At 50.9% G+C, this 15,962-nt stretch overlaps 4 protein-coding genes across 4 annotated transcripts; all 4 read left to right on the forward strand.

Moving 5' to 3' along the window:
* Nucleotides 1-176: 176 nt before the first annotated feature.
* YALI1_D29279g (uncharacterized protein) lies at nt 177-3,128 on the forward strand (the record flags this gene model as incomplete). Its single annotated transcript, XM_066094267.2, has 1 exon — nt 177-3,128. The coding sequence occupies one exon, from the start codon at nt 177-179 to the stop codon at nt 3,126-3,128; it is 2,952 nt and encodes a 983-aa protein (XP_065950339.2).
* A 2,577-nt stretch (nt 3,129-5,705) lies between these two features.
* Nucleotides 5,706-7,520, forward strand: YALI1_D29335g (uncharacterized protein; the record flags this gene model as incomplete). Its single annotated transcript, XM_503164.3, has 1 exon — nt 5,706-7,520. One exon carries the CDS (start codon nt 5,706-5,708, stop codon nt 7,518-7,520), a length of 1,815 nt encoding a protein of 604 aa, XP_503164.1.
* Nucleotides 7,521-9,385: 1,865 nt separating this feature from the next.
* On the forward strand, nt 9,386-13,084 carry YALI1_D29371g (uncharacterized protein; the record flags this gene model as incomplete). Its single annotated transcript, XM_503165.3, has 1 exon — nt 9,386-13,084. One exon carries the CDS (start codon nt 9,386-9,388, stop codon nt 13,082-13,084), a length of 3,699 nt encoding a protein of 1,232 aa, XP_503165.3.
* A 1,099-nt stretch (nt 13,085-14,183) lies between these two features.
* YALI1_D29419g (uncharacterized protein) lies at nt 14,184-15,419 on the forward strand (the record flags this gene model as incomplete). The annotated part of the gene is made up of 1 exon (XM_503166.1): nt 14,184-15,419. The coding sequence occupies one exon, from the start codon at nt 14,184-14,186 to the stop codon at nt 15,417-15,419; it is 1,236 nt and encodes a 411-aa protein (XP_503166.1).
* Nucleotides 15,420-15,962: the final 543 nt, after the last annotated feature.

Consider the following 15,962-nt stretch of genomic DNA (forward strand, 5'->3'; position numbering starts at 1 on the left):
ATTCGACCCAAAACACACATCCACGGACCCACATCAAGCTCCCGTGATCAACGGACAAGTATCTAAGGCCCCCCCCCCCCCCCCCCCCCCCACCCCAAACCCTCCGTGACCCCACAATATTAGTGCAGTCACCCCATATCACATCACACACAACCTCTGTCTCTACCCCTTCTAGCATGACAGAACCAATGACATCACCGGCACCAGTGCCGGCGCCTCCCCCCGAGAAACGGATGCAGAAACGACGCTCAATCGGCGAGTGGGACTTTGTGAAAACAATCGGAGCAGGCTCGATGGGCCAGGTTAAACTCGCCAAGTCCAGAGTCACCGGCGAGCTCTGCGCCGTCAAAGTGATCCCGAAGGCCACAGCCCAGCACAAGCGACCGCCCGATGAAGAGGCCAAGGAGTCGGACATCAGCAAAGACATCCGAACGGTCCGAGAGGCAGCCATTGGCAAACTACTGCACCACAAGTACATTTGCGAAATGCGCGAAATGTACACCATGACGAACCACTACTACATGGTGTTTGAGTACGTGGCTGGAGGCCAGATGCTGGACTACATCATTTCGCATGGCTCTTTGAAAGAACGACACGCGCGAAAGTTTGCTCGAGCCATCGGATCGGCTCTGGACTACTGCCACCAGAACAGTATCGTGCACCGGGATCTCAAGATTGAGAACATTTTGATTTCAAAGTCCGGAGATATCAAGCTGATTGATTTTGGCCTCTCGAATCTGTTTGCGCCCAATTCCCAGCTCAAGACCTTTTGCGGCTCGCTGTATTTTGCAGCCCCCGAGCTGCTGAAGGCACGACCGTACATTGGCCCCGAGGTCGATGTGTGGTCGTTTGGCGTAGTTCTCTACGTCCTGGTGTGCGGCAAGGTCCCCTTTGATGACAAGAACATGCCGCTACTGCACGCCAAAATCAAGCAGGGCAAGGTTGAGTATCCCAACTTTCTGAGCCCCGAGTGCAAGGACATTTTGGCACGTATGCTCGTGGTCAATCCGCTACAGCGAGCTACGCTGGCGGAAATTCTGCAGCACCCATGGATGAGCAGGGGCTACGAAGGCCCTCCCGACTCGTACATTCCATACAGAGAGCCTCTGACGCTGCCCCTGGACCCACAGGTTGTCCAGGAGATGAGCGGTTTCGAATTTGGCTCTGAGGCCGAAATCGCCCAGAATCTGGCGGCGCTTCTTGAATCGCCAGAGTACATCTTAGCCTGCCACAACTGGTACAAGGCACACGAGAGCTCGCCGTCTACCTCCCGGTTCTCGTTCGACCTGCTCAAACGAACGAGCGGTGGCATGGGTGGTGGATCATCAGATTCCATTGATCTGACCGCCACCCCTATGAGTACTGCCGATCCCACAGCGGCCTACCACCCACTCATTAGCGTGTACTACCTGGTGCGTGAGCGATTGGAACGGGACGCTCGAAGAGAGCAAGAGCGGGCTGGTGCCCCCTTTGTGGGCTATCGTCAGGGCGCCGGGAGCGGCAGTGGCAGCGACGAGTTTGGTCATCATTCTGGCCACCATTCTGGTCATCAACATAGTCACAGCGGCCATGTGAGCATTCCAGCTCCTCCCACAGTGGTGCCTCCTCCTGAGGCTGCTCACTCGCACCACACCCACACCCACAGTCAGTACTCGCCATTCCTGTCTGGCCAGGGTCCCTCCCGAGCACGTGCTCGAACCCACGGTGCTTCCGACCTGCAGCCCCCGCAGCAGCATGGTGCACATGGACAGCCCCAGGCGCCCCAGCGGGCGTATGACGCGCCTCACGACCACCACCAGGGTGGCCAACCGGGACCGCAGCCGCACCAGCTCGCATCCCCGCCTCCGCTGTCGCCTCCGCCTCAGCAATACTCCTTCCCCGAAAAGAAGGAACCGAGTCTGGCATCATCGCTGCTCCGGCGGTTCTCATCTCGACGAAGCAAGCCCAGCGACAGCAGCAACCACGCGCCAGAGCCTCCCTCGCCAGGCGGGCGACTCAAGGTACAGCAGCCAAGCTCTCCTCTTGGCAGATCAACGTCTGTCAACGAGAAGCAGGCTCGAAAACCGGTTGGATACGGCACTCCTGGCACTCCCAGCAGCGCGAAGTTCTCTTCGGGGACACCCGGCAGTCCTCTGCGCAAGCGAGCGGTCCATTCGGCATCTCCATCGGTGGATATGGCTGGTCTTGGGGTTCCTCACATGCCCAGCGCATCTTCTAACGCTTCTGGCTCTCATGTGACCCCCCACTCGTCTCAGGACGGCGTCGACGGGCCTCCGCAGACTCCTCCTACGCGACCCACGGCAACTTTCGCGCCTGGTTCTGCCCAGCAGCCGCCAACTACCACCCGAAAGCAGTACCACCCATCTGCGCGGGCGAAGTCAATGGGTCACGTGCGCAAAGAGTCAATCAACACCAAGGCGGCGGCTCCTCCTTCGGAGTCCATGCCTCCTGTTCCTCAAGAGTTTGAGGATGACGTCGCCCCTGTGCAGTCGCGTCAGCACCACGTTAAGATGGACGACGTGGATCTGGCAGACCACACGCCTACACCCTCGATCGACTATCCTAAGCAGGTATTCCTCAAGGGTTTCTTTTCCGTGCAGTCGACGTCCACCAAGTCTTTGCCGTTTATTCGGTCTGACATTATCCGTGTACTGACTCAGCTGGGCGTGCGGTTCAAGGAGATCCGGGGTGGATTCATGTGCATCCACGAGCCCAGCCTTGCGCGTGAAGAAGACCCTTCGCCCGGCCACCTGAGTCCACGGGTGGATACGGGCGATACATCGAGCTTGTCGCCTCCCGGCTCGCCTGCGAATGCTCACTGGCGTAAGCTGTCGTTTAACGGAAGAAGACGGGATCATTCTGGTTCCGGCCACTTTGATTTCTCCGACGACTTCTCTTGTGACTCGTTTGGCGGCTCTACGGAGCGGCATCATGCCCAGGGCGGAGGCAGTGATATGTTGGGCTACACAGCGACAAATTCGTCGGTGCGAACGCCGCTGCAGTTTGAGATTTACATTGTCAAGGTTCCGATTCTGTCGCTGCATGGAGTGCAGTTTAAGAAGATGACGGGTAACTCGTGGCAATATAAGAATCTGGCGGGTAAGATTTTGGCTGAGCTGAAGTTATAGGTGGCGAAGACCGTAGGTCTTAGCAGACAAGAAGCTGTCATGAGTTGGAGAAGCAAGAAGCAGCTACAAGTAGTCTGCGGGATTGAGCAGCAAGAAACAAATAGCTGCAACTACAATACTCATTGGAGGTACATAATAATAGAGCACTTATCATAGACTGCTTGGATAGAGGAGAAGAGGTGTGATTGGGGGCTCGACGGGATGTGTTGTTGGAAGAAGTTTGATGACAGGCGGTCTAGAGGGGCTCTAGAGGTGTAGTCTGGGGATGTCTGTCTAAACTGGCTTCATATGTAGTAAGTTTGGTAGAGTGGATCACTTCCAAGACAGTAGGGCTACCATGGAACAAGTTTTACTGAACTAAGTCTTGGCTCAATGGTAGAGGTTTACAGATGTTGTTACGGTCTAATGTGAAATCTTTTGCGGGTGTTTGGGTCCGTTATAAAGTGAATATCTCTACGGAGAGGTTCTTGTTCGACAAGTTGGTTAAGTCGGATTGAAAATATGGGATTGAAGGCATTTCCAAAAGGAAAACAACTCCAAAAGCTCCAAAAAATTACTCCAGAAAGAAATCAGACGTCTGATCTTCTCCTAAAGACAAATGTCTCCAACTTATATTCAGTCACAGGTGAAACATGTGTGTTTGGCCATCATTTCAGGATTCGTTAATGGTGTTCTTTTGGCTAGTCCATCCGCTTAGCGGTTGGAATTTGGTCAGTATCAGCTGTTCTATGTCTCAGATAGCTATCCAGGTGCGGCAACTAGGGTCAATCAGAGCAATGTTCAGGTCAATGTTCAGGTCAATAGGTTCGGGTACATACAGTGTATGTACTGTAGCCCCCCATGCTGGTTCCGTTCGTTTCAAACCACTCCTTCCTTCCTGCGGGCTTCGACATTGGATCAAGATGCGACTCGAAACACACTCCAGGCTAGATGATGGCCAAAATACCATCGAAACTGGCGGAAGCAGCGACATTGCTGGTCACTCTCGCCAGACGAGTCTTTGGGCTGGGTGTTCGGGATGAGCGGAATGAGCCTGGCTGACTTACCACTCTCGGATCATCCAACTCTGTCATCCCTCTTCACTCTTTGACTCCTTCAACTGACGCTGTCTCGCCCTCACCACCCTCCGAACTCTGACGCACACACAGCCTTATCCAGGTGCAGGGTGCATGGCTTGAAAATATAAATTGGTGAGACATTTCCAAAATTTAAAAACGCCATGGGGAAGAGTTTGATGTGACAAATCCAGCCCCGTTCCCCGTCAATCGATCCGAACACTGGAAACCCGTCTTTAGTCCACTAACTCGACACTCCACTCTACAGAACGCTACAACCATAGCCTAAACTTTTCAGACATCAATGCATGAAAATTGGAAATTGAGGTGAGACAACATGAAAAATATATTTTTTTGAAAAAAATTTGGAGCAAAGCAACTGTGAAACAAACAACGGCTAGACTGACGACAAGGAATGGCAAAAATCGTGAAAAATGGCAATTATTCGCAGCTAGTCCCGTGACCGGGAGATATTCGGTTGCCGGTTTACACAGATTTTCATTTAGCTGGATGATAAGGGAGTCTGAAGATCTGTCATGATGTTTTACATCAGATTAGTTTCGGGAGAGAAACAAAGGCCAGCTACAATATCACACCAGATAAAAGAAGCAATTGAGAGACGACATAATGCCCATGATAAATTCTCTTTTCTCAGGTCATGTGACACACCAGATCACCTGATCCCATCTTCTCTGTCAGCTTATCACCACGGTCTTAGTCCATAAACTTGTACCAACAAGATACATACCACTGCAGTATGTACAGTAGCACATCTCGATGCCTCCTGAAATCGCACAATAGGCAGTCAGATTAGGCAGTCAGATTAGTGCACTCACGTGGCTCGACCATATCAAGTCATGTGGCCCCTAGCAGTACGTCACGTGATCCAATCCACCATACCACAACGAGTATCCTCTCTCCTTCGATGTATCTCTGATGACATCATACTACCTTTTTGGTCACTGATTAGGTTTAGAGAAGGGGGAAGATACGGTGGTAATTGTCAGTATTACGGCGGCTAAAGTGGCTACCTGAAGGAAATAAACCCACAAAACTAGTCTCTAGATATGGTTTGGTGCGCAGACTCTTTTCAGCTGTCTCGCCAGCTCCTTTTGAAAAGTTTCACCAGGGTTAGGCCGCCAATTCAGTGCTTTCCCCCAGGTTAGGGTTGCTCCGTACTCTGGCTCGTGGTTTCAGACAACGGAGCAATTGGGGTGACATTGATTGGAGACGCTGATAGTAGATTGGTCAGGGCTAGGGTAAGAGAATCCAGGGTTAGGGGGTGACCGAGAGAAGAAGAAGCAAAAAAAATACCTTGGAAAAAACTGCACTTCCGCCGGTCTTGTCAGTGGGTAATCTAGCATCTGATTTTTTTCTCTTCTCCCATATTCCAGCAACTCAGTTCATCCGGGTAACACTTTCAAACCTTATTTTTAAACTTTCAAAAATTTTACACCTCCGTTATAAAAGTGAGTACGGCAAAATCACCATCTTTCCACAACACCAAAACACACTATACAAAATGGCTGTGTCTTCCAGTAAAGCCAAGCGAGAAGCCAAGAAGGCCGAGAAGGCCGCCGCCAAGGCAAAGGCCGAGGGAAAGGAGGTTGGAAAGTCCGTGGACGAGATTGTGGCGGAGAACACTGAGAAGATCAAGGAGCTCAAGATGCAGAAGGACAAGGACGGTCTGTCGGATCGAGTTACCACCGGTGTGCTGGCCTCTCTGGAGACGTCACGTGATCTGAAGCTGACTTCTGTGTCGCTCAATTTCCACGGAAAAGTGCTGATTCAGGACTCCACTCTCGAGCTCAACTACGGCCAGCGATATGGTCTTCTGGGAGAGAACGGATGTGGAAAGTCGACTTTCCTCAAGGCTTTGGCCGAGCGAGAGTACCCTGTTCCCGAAATTATCGACATCTATCTTCTGAACGAGCCTGCTGAGCCCTCCGAGTGGTCTGCTCTGGAGTACGTTGTGCGAGAGGCCGAGGCCGAGCTCAAGCGTCTGGAGCACCAGGTTGAGAAGATCCTTGAGGAGGATGGCCCCGAGTCGCCCATTCTGGAGGATCTGTACGAGCGAATTGACGACATGGACCCCACCACCTTTGAGTCTCGAGCCTCTCTGATTCTGGTCGGTCTGGGTTTCAACTCCAAGACCATTAAGAAGAAGACCAAGGATATGTCTGGAGGATGGAAGATGCGAGTTGCTCTTGCCAAGGCTCTTTTCGTCAAGCCCACTCTTCTGCTGCTCGATGACCCCACTGCCCATCTGGATCTGGAGGCCTGTGTCTGGCTTGAAGAGTACCTCAAGAAGTGGCCTCGAACCCTGATTCTCGTGTCGCACTCCCAGGATTTCCTCAACGGAGTCTGCACCAACATGCTTGATATGCGAATGAAGAAGATGCTACTGTACGGAGGAAACTATGACTCTTACGTCAAGACCCGAAACGAACAGGAGACCAACCAGATGAAGCAGTACCACAAGCAGCAGGAGGAAATCGCACACATCAAGAAGTTCATTGCTTCCGCCGGTACTTACGCAAACCTGGTGCGACAGGCCAAGTCGCGACAGAAGATTCTGGACAAGATGGAGGCCGACGGTCTGATTGAGAAGGTGGTGCCCGACAAGGTGTTTGAGTTCCGATTCCCCGCCGTTGAGAAGCTGCCTCCTCCCGTTCTGTCTTTCGACAACATCACCTTCTCCTACTCTGGTAACCCCGAGGAGAACCTGTACGAGAACCTCAACTTTGGTGTTGATATGGACTCTCGAATCGCTCTGGTTGGTCCCAACGGTGTGGGTAAGTCCACTCTGCTGAAGCTCATGACCGGTCAGCTCCAGCCTACCGGAACCGAGGGCCGAATCTCGCGACACACCCATCTCAAGATTGGTGTCTACTCCCAGCATTCTCAGGACCAGCTGGATCTCACCAAGTCTTCTCTGGAGTTTGTCCGAGACAAGTTTTCCCACATTTCTCACGACTTCCAGTACTGGCGACAGCAGCTGGGTAGATTCGGACTTACTGGTGAGGGCCAGACTGCCCTCATGGCCACTCTTTCCGAGGGTCAGCGATCTCGAGTCGTTTTTGCCCTGCTTGCCATTGAGGCTCCTAACATGATTTTCCTTGATGAGCCTACTAACGGTCTGGATATTCCCACCATTGACTCGCTGGCTCAGGCCATCAACGAGTTTGACGGAGGAGTCGTGGTTGTTTCACACGATTTCCGACTGTTGGACAAGATCGCCAAGGATATTTTCGTGTGCGAGAACAAGACCGCTACCAGATGGGATGGCAGCATCTTGTCGTACAAGGCCAAGCTGGCCAAGAACGTGGTCGTTTAATCTGGCTTGTAGCGACAGACTGAACGTTTCAGATTGTGAGCATAGCCGGCAATCTGGACACTTTTTTCACACACATCTTCACACACCGCTGATTACGGTCAATGGTTAGAAAGGGGACGAAAATAGAGTAGAGTAGATAGACTAATGATTCATTGAGACTCGTGTATTGCGTAGCGACTAGATTCAGCGCCACTGGGCTCTCCTCGAGTTGTAGGTATTGGGGAGGTACAGGTAACTGTAGCTACAGGTAGATTGTCCTTGGTCAGTCCGACTGGTTACGCTAAATCTCGTGGATGGACTTCTGGACTGCTGCTCTGATGATGTTGGCTGGAGCGGGTGAAACCTCCTCAATTACTTGGGATTAGTTAAGAGTAAAAGTCTGCTAGGGGTGCAAAAACGGTCTTCGAGATATGCTAGAGATATGCCGATTGTTTCAGATTGTTGAGAGAAGACGTGAAATATCGATTGGATCATGGCATTATAAATGTCACATACAATATTTCGAGCTGTTGAAGTTTTTCTGCGGATCCCGAATGTATATTACTTAGACTTTGTTGAAGAAAAATAGAATACAATAGAATAGAATATGAATAAAAAGATACGCAGAAAAAAAAAGAAAAAGGGGGTGTTCCACTGGGCTGGGATACTGTGACAGAACATGAAACCAAACAACAGATATAGCATTTTCAACTGAGATATAGACTGCCTTATATTTCTACACCTCTACTTCCAACTAAAGTCCATTCTAAAGTCTCACTAAAGTCCCACCAAAGTCCCACTAAAGTCCCACTAGAGTTTCACTAAAATCCCACTAAAATCCAACCACTTCCAACTACTTCCAACTAATCCCATCTAAAAGTCAGTGTTTTGACGGCACTGTACATACAGCACTAGAGAAATCACTGCAACACCAATTCTAGAGGAAGAGCACGTCGACTTACATCCAGCTGCTTATTCACATCTCCTCTTCATGTCTGATTATTCAGCACCACCCATCTCCATCCCATCCCCAGTCCGCCCAACAAATGTTCCACCCGCTGACCCACTGTATCAAACTAAGACACACTCACAATACATACATGGGCTATGAATCGTGACTGTGAAAGGAAGATGCGCCATTATAAATGGAGCTCCGAAGAACGTGGACTAGGCTGGAGTGTGAAGTGTCCCCTTTTTTATATCAATTGAAAAGACTCTGCACTGGTTCTGTTGGTGGTCTGTGTCTATCCACCTCCCCCAAAGTTCGTCAGCCCGGTTCCCAGTTTTTGGCCAGTGCTCGTATTTACTCCCTACCGTTTTCGTGCTGATACCGCCCCGTGCACTCTGACATGTGATGTCTACATGACGAGGACATTTGTATATGTAGCGATTTCGGGCCGGCGGGTATTTGAGGGAAAATGCAGAAAAAATGGACAATATTTTTCTGGCCAAGGAAACAGCTGGCTTGTGAGCAAAGGCGCCATATATCGAGCCAGTTTTTCAACGCCAAAAAACAAGGCTGATTATTTCTGCCTAAAAGCACTTTTTGGACAATGGCATTGGGTTTCAAACAAGGTTGGAGACTAATCTATTTTTGGGGGAGTGCGAATCACAACAGACCTTCCAACGGGAGTAGATAGTGGAGATATCGAAATTTCGAGGCCACCAGGTTTTTCGCCCAGTCTCGTGGATTCCAAAAATATAAATATCTTCCCAGAATCTCCACTATCTGTAAACTTTAACCTCCCAGAACCCCCCCTCTAAACTTCCCAGCCACCTACAATATTACTGTAGGTACAGTACATTCAAGTATCGGACATACCCACTACGAATACAGTACAGCACCGGTACTATTCCTGCCCCTCACAACTACACCCCTGTCGTTCATGGGCCTGTTTACGAAAAAGTCCCGTGAGGCGCTCAGCGACACGCCCAAGCTGTCTGCCCTGGCACAACAGCCCGACCTCCCCGTTCTGAGTCCCCCTCCGCTTCCTGCAGCGTCGCAAAGAGCCGTTTCAGGGGGCTCGGTCTCCTCTCTCAATGAGCCCAAGGGATACACTTTGCGAGGCAAGCTGGGGCTGGCCAAGGCTCCACAGAACGTATTTGACGGGTTTGACGGCGCCCAGGTGCCGGACGGAGCTTCTGGATACAACGACTCAATCTACGATGAACAGCTCCCGGACGACGACGCAAGCATCTACGACAGAAGCAGATACGAGGAGAGCGTCTACGGAGATGAGAGGAATGCACAGAAGCAACAGCCACCTCAGTCGGAACACTCCTCGTCGAACAATACAGACTCCAATCTGCCACCACCAATCAACACCTTTGTTCAGCATGGCACTGTTAAGCAGTACACTCCTGAGTTTGGAGGGGCAGAGTTTCCACCCGGAGGAACTGATGGCTCGTCTCATTCGCCCCACAGCTCGCAATTTGCATCGCCTACAGGAGAGTTTCATTCAAACCGAAGTTCGCCCGTAAAGCCGCCCCCTATCACTATTCCAAAGGGAAGATCGTCTCCGCTCGCCTCTGGGAAGTCGCCCATCGGGATCTCTTCTTCTTTTGGAATGAGCCCTTCTACTAATCAAATTAGAAGCCCACTGGGTTCTCCTTCATACATGCTTCCTACATCTACTTATGGAGAGTCACCCAAGGGCAGTGGTATGGCTTCAGCAGCAGCAGCTCTGGCGATGGGAGTATCCTCGTTCAAAACCCCTCCGCTGGCCCAGAAAGCCCAATTCGGCTCTCCACAGACCTTTTCAACTCCCTCTCAAGCATTGGAAAGCACCCATCCTGCTGATCACGTCAACTGCTCCCATGGAGGTCATTCACACTCACATGCTGCCTCTCCTGGGTCCCCTCGAGTGACTTCTCCCACAGTAAGATCTCCTCCACCTCCTTTGGCTCACCCAGGCTACCCCAAAGAACACTACATTGCGAAAAAGAAGAGTTCTGAGGCCCTTGGAGAGGTGCTACCTGGGAGAGATCTCTACGCCGAAGCCAAGAATGACTACCCTTATCCACTTACTCCGGCTGACCTTAAGACCGCCCCTTACCCTACCTGTTATTATCAGAAGGGATGCCGTGAGATTGGCCCTCATTCCCATGAAGAAGAGGAGAAGGTGGATCCTGTTTTCGCGACTTTTGACCAGTCAAAGTATGACGAGATCCAGCGTGAGTCACGTGATCAACAAGAGAAGGAGAAGCTCATGTGGGGCAAATCGGGTTCCAGCGATAAGCGCTTGTCTACTGACCAACAACGAGCAGAATTGTCTTCTACAGGTTCAGACAAGTCTAGAGGTTCAGACAAGTCTAGAGGTTCAGAGCCACATGATACGGGATCTGGAGACTCTGCATCAAACCGAACAGAGTCACGTGCGGTCGATTCATCCGACTCTCGGTTTGCCGAGGCTGAATCTCGGGCCACAGAGTCTGCGGAATCCAGGTTTGAGGAGGCCCAATCACATCCGGGATCGTCTCATGCTGAATCAGTTGAACCAGAGTACATTCCAGCAGACTTGCACAGGGCAGAGTCTTCAATTTACCCTGCTGAATCTGTGTATTCTGCCAACCGAGCTGAAGAGACTGATCCGTATGCCGAGTCTGTGTATTCCACCCAGCAGGAGCAGCAATCTGAGTCATATGATCAGAATGTGAAAGAGTCCCATGACCAGTCGACCGACCACCATCACAATCCACCTCCCTCGTCCATCGACGACTTTGACTTCAACTCAGGAGCACACACTCCAACAAACAGACTGCCCTTGGACTCGCCGGGAACGCCAGGAACACCCGAATTGACACGTGATTTCAACCGACTGTCTGTGTCTCATATCAAGGGTATGGGCCTACCTCTGGATACACGGTCGATTGGTAGTGGTGAAGGTCACGCCCCACAAAACCATGTCAACCACTCGGTGCATCACGTGGGACACGAAGCCGATCTTAACCACGGTCAAGTGACCCACGGCCAGGTTGTTGGAGGTGGTTCTACAAATCACATGATGCTAGCTGAGCCTAGTCAGGCGGAAATCCTACGATCTTCTTATATTTCCACGGATTCTGGAGGTGGGTTGAGTCACATGGGCGGTCCGATCGGCTCTACGGGTCATGTGATGGACCGTCACATGATGTCACCGGACCAGGAAGTCTTGGAGGGTCATGTTATGGACGAGATTCAGATTGACGGAAATGGGCATGTGATTCAGAACCCGAGTCCCGGTCACATGAACTCCCGCTCTGGCACCATGATGACTAACATGACTGGTTTGAACTCTCCCTCTGCCGCTTACTATCCTGCTCCAATTCCCATGAATCTGAAGCTACCCCCCCTACTTAGTAAGAAGAATAGGCGCTTGTCTCGTTCTGGAATTTCTCCCTTTCCTTCTCCTCGCAAGAGTTCGTTTTCATCTGCTTTGGACAAGCCTGGAAACCGTTCCTCTTTCATGTCTCCTTGGTCTCATACTCCAGATGGATCGCTACTTCATTATGAAGGCTTTGCGGAGGACTTTGAGCGCTCGGGACGTTCTGTGCATCGACAGAGTCTTGGATCGCGGGGTAGTTCTCCTCTGAAGAAGCTGTACCTATCCGGGGACTCACGTGAAGCATCTAGAGACGCTTCTAGGGACGTTTCCAGACTCTCCCGCGACTTTGATGAAGTTTATGGCGAATTCGACGAATCGGCTATTGATTCATCGGACACCGATTTACGTGATCCATACTACAATCCTCAGAAGCGAGGAAGACGACGAACCATGTCCCTGACTTCCATTAATGTCAACATGGACAATTCTGAAGTGAGAGAAGAACTGGACGAGGGCGACGTTGAAGGCGATGTAACTGATATGCAGCGATACGAAGCTTCTGCCAACGCCTTTACACGTGTTCATATCGACTCAAATGCCATTGTTCCTCCCTCGGCTGCTGCTGGCTATGGAAACGGTATTTCTCCCGGTCTTGATCAGAAGCCTGGAACTCTAGTCGAAGAGTTGGAGCTGCGGAAGAAGGACAAGAAAGCTGTTCGAGGACATCTCAATAAGTCTATGCATCAGTATGCTGCTGACGGCACTGAGACTCCTCTGATTCAACAGATTCACGATTCTCAGTCTGCTTATGGTTTTGATGATAGACGCAATTCGTTGATTTCAGACAAGAGAATGTCCATGATGACTGGAATGTCTGGAATGACCGGGATGACGACCAAGGAGCACTCTTACGAGGATCCCAACCATCATAGAATGTCTCTGTTGGCTCTGGACTCGCTTGCTCAAATGGATTACCAGCAGAGTTACTCCAAGCCCGGAGCTGCCCAGATCAGCAAGCAGTACAAGGCTTCGCGTGATGACGACGAGCCTCTGCGGGTGCGAAAGCAGCGGTTGAAGCGGCAGTCCCAGCAGCTGCTCGAGCAGCGACAGCTCCAGGAAAATATCGAGAAGCAGCGACTTGCGTCGATCGAGCTGGAGAAGAAGCGACAGGAGGTCAAACAACAGAGACGCAACCAGTTTGGACAGAATGCGGCTGCTGCGGGGGCCCAGAAGAAGGGCAAGGTGTTGATTGGGCCTGGTGGAGAGGTGATCAGAACCTAGCTGTAAGCGAAGCGAACAGTTATGGACTGAGGACGAGGAAAGTCTGGAAGAGTTCAAGGGAAGTCAGGACGGGTGCCTGAAACTCTTGTGTCATTCTTTTGTCACTGACAAGATGGTTGTCTCTTCTTGCATGTAATGAATTTATCGAATGATGTTTATTACAGTACGGCATGCTTGTAGACTGTGTATCGTAGGGTGTATAAAGAGCATCTATTAGTTTTTTTGTTTTTTTTTTGTTTTTTTTGTTGAAGTGATCCTAGTTGTACTTGTACTTGTACTGTACCAAACTTTTTGCCATCTCGTTTCGGTGATCTTTTTGATATCCAAAAAGTTGGGATTTTTTCTCTATCTCCAACATACACACTGAAAATAGGAGCTGTATTCGCAACTCACATTGAACGAGAAAAAGGAAACAAATGTCACTTTATTCGATGGTGGATGTGACGTGAAACAACCACCACAATTATCTACAAGTCCCTTGTACAAGGAACATGGCCATATTGACGGTTTCATGTTGCACACTCCTCAACTAAAAAATTAACAATTAGACATGTCACTAAGTAATCCTCACTAAAAGACGGCACTTTGGATGCCACATAAGATGACAATTTCAACAATATAAGATGAAATTTGTGTTGAAATGTGGCAACGTGGAATCTAACCATAGTAGTTGTGGCCTCAGTTGGTTCATTGGTGGTGCTCCTAGATGAGTTCAGTTGGCTACAGATGACTCAACAGCTATGACCTAATCAATATGCAAATTTAGCCAGGTTTAGCCTCTAGATAAGCATGAGTGGGGTGTATAGGAGTGTTCATAGTCGGGACATTATATAGCTCATGTGACAAGCAAGCCAACAAATGCAGCTCTTAGAGCGTCGGTATTCAACTGCTTCCCACCAACATCCTATCGGAGACCTGAGCATCCCCCAATTTCCTATCCTTGTCTCCACCAATCCTCTTCTCCAAACCTTGCCCCAAAGTCTAATACAAGTAGGAGTCATCATAGTCTGCATATGGTGAAATTTCCAGTCTGACTGATCAAATTCTAGATCAGTTATAAGAGGCCGATTCTGCACCCCGAAATCGTCACCATCGCAAAATGAACCGATTCAGCAAGATCCGACAGTATTCGACCCTGCTCCAGACGGCAGAAAAGTACTCGGTGCCAACCTACGCCAAACCCAGCGTGATTCTGACCAAGGGAAAGGGCGCGTACCTGTGGGACAGCAATGACAACAAGTACATTGATTTTTCGGCCGGCATTGCCGTCACGGCTCTGGGCCACTCCAACCCCGAAATCACAAAGATCCTGGCCGAGCAGTCGTCGCAATTGATGCACTGCTCCAACCTGTTCAACAACGAGTGGGCTCCCCGTCTGCAGGAGTCGCTAGTGGAGGAGACCCTCAAGAGCGGAGGAATGAAGGGTGCCAGAAAGGTGTTTCTGGCAAACTCCGGAACCGAGGCAAACGAGGCTGCTCTTAAGTTTGCCCGAAAGGTCGGCACCTTGAGCTCGCCCGATAAGACGGAGTTTGTCAACTTTGAGAAGGCTTTCCATGGCCGAACTATGGGCGCTCTTTCCGTGACCCCTAACCCCAAATACCAGGCTCCTTTTGCTCCTCTGGTCCCTGGAGTGAAGACCGGCGTCTACAACGACCCCAAGGCTGCCGATCTCATCACCGAGAAGACCTGCGGAGTCATTGTGGAGCCTGTGCAGGGCGAGGGAGGCGTGTACAAGGCCAACGACGAGTTTCTCCAGGCACTGCGAAACAAGTGCGATGAGGTGGGAGCCATGCTCATCTTCGACGAGATCCAGTGCGGTCTGGGCCGAACCGGACGACTCTGGGCACACGACAAGGTGCATCCCGATATCCTTACCATGGCCAAGGCGCTGGGCAACGGATTCCCCATTGGCGCCACCATGGTGACTGAGGCTGTGGCCGACAAGATTGCCATTGGCGACCACGGCACCACCTACGGAGGTAACCCTCTGGCGTCTCGAGTGGGCCACTATGTGCTGAGCCAGGTGGCCAGCAAGGAGGTGCTTGACAATGTGAAGAAGGTGAGCCAGCAGATTCGAGACGCAGTTGCCGAGGTCCAGGAGGAGTTCCCTGAGCTCATCACCGAGGTGCGAGGAGACGGTCTGCTGCTCGGAATCCAGTTCAGCAAGGATCCTTCCAAGGTTGTTGCTGCTGCTAGAGAGAATGGTCTTCTTGTCATCACCGCCGGAACTAACACCGTTCGACTGGTCCCTGCGCTTAACATTGACCAGGAGGCGGTTACCGAGGGTCTGGAGATTCTCAAGAAGGCGATCCGAGACAATGCCAAGGACTTGTAAGCCACTTTAGGAGGTGGTGGTCGCAAGGCCGACTAGGCTAATGAGGAGAAAAAATCATCCTCCTCTACACCCAGGACTACTGAGTTGACATTCTCTGCGGACACGAGGGATCAGCGTGGTCATGAAAGGGGTCCAAAAGCTCACCTGTCTCCAGTCTGGTTCTCAGCCCCATATAGAAAGTAATACGTGAATGAAAATTGTTCCGAGATTGGAAACGGGGAGGGACATGGATAATTCTGCTATTGCGGTAACATGGTGGTGGTATCCATGTCTGTAGAGTGTTAGTGTGATTGGCTAGTCTTTCTCTCTCTCTAAAGATGAGATGCGACGGGTCTGAGGGGACAGAACTCCATTGTTGATAGAAGCACGAGAGCAGTGTAGACCACCTTTACGACCTGGTTGAACCTGCTTTTCAGGCCGAGGATCTTCACTTTTGGAAGACGGCTGTTCGTGACTTGAAGGGGAAAGCTCTGGACACCTGCCTGAAAATCTACCATCAGCTTCCCTAAGACACCGACGAAACGCGCACCGTCGGAGACATGT

Source organism: Yarrowia lipolytica, chromosome 1D (genome assembly GCF_001761485.1).
Source record: "Yarrowia lipolytica chromosome 1D, complete sequence".
NCBI lineage: Eukaryota > Fungi > Ascomycota > Dipodascomycetes > Dipodascales > Yarrowia > Yarrowia lipolytica.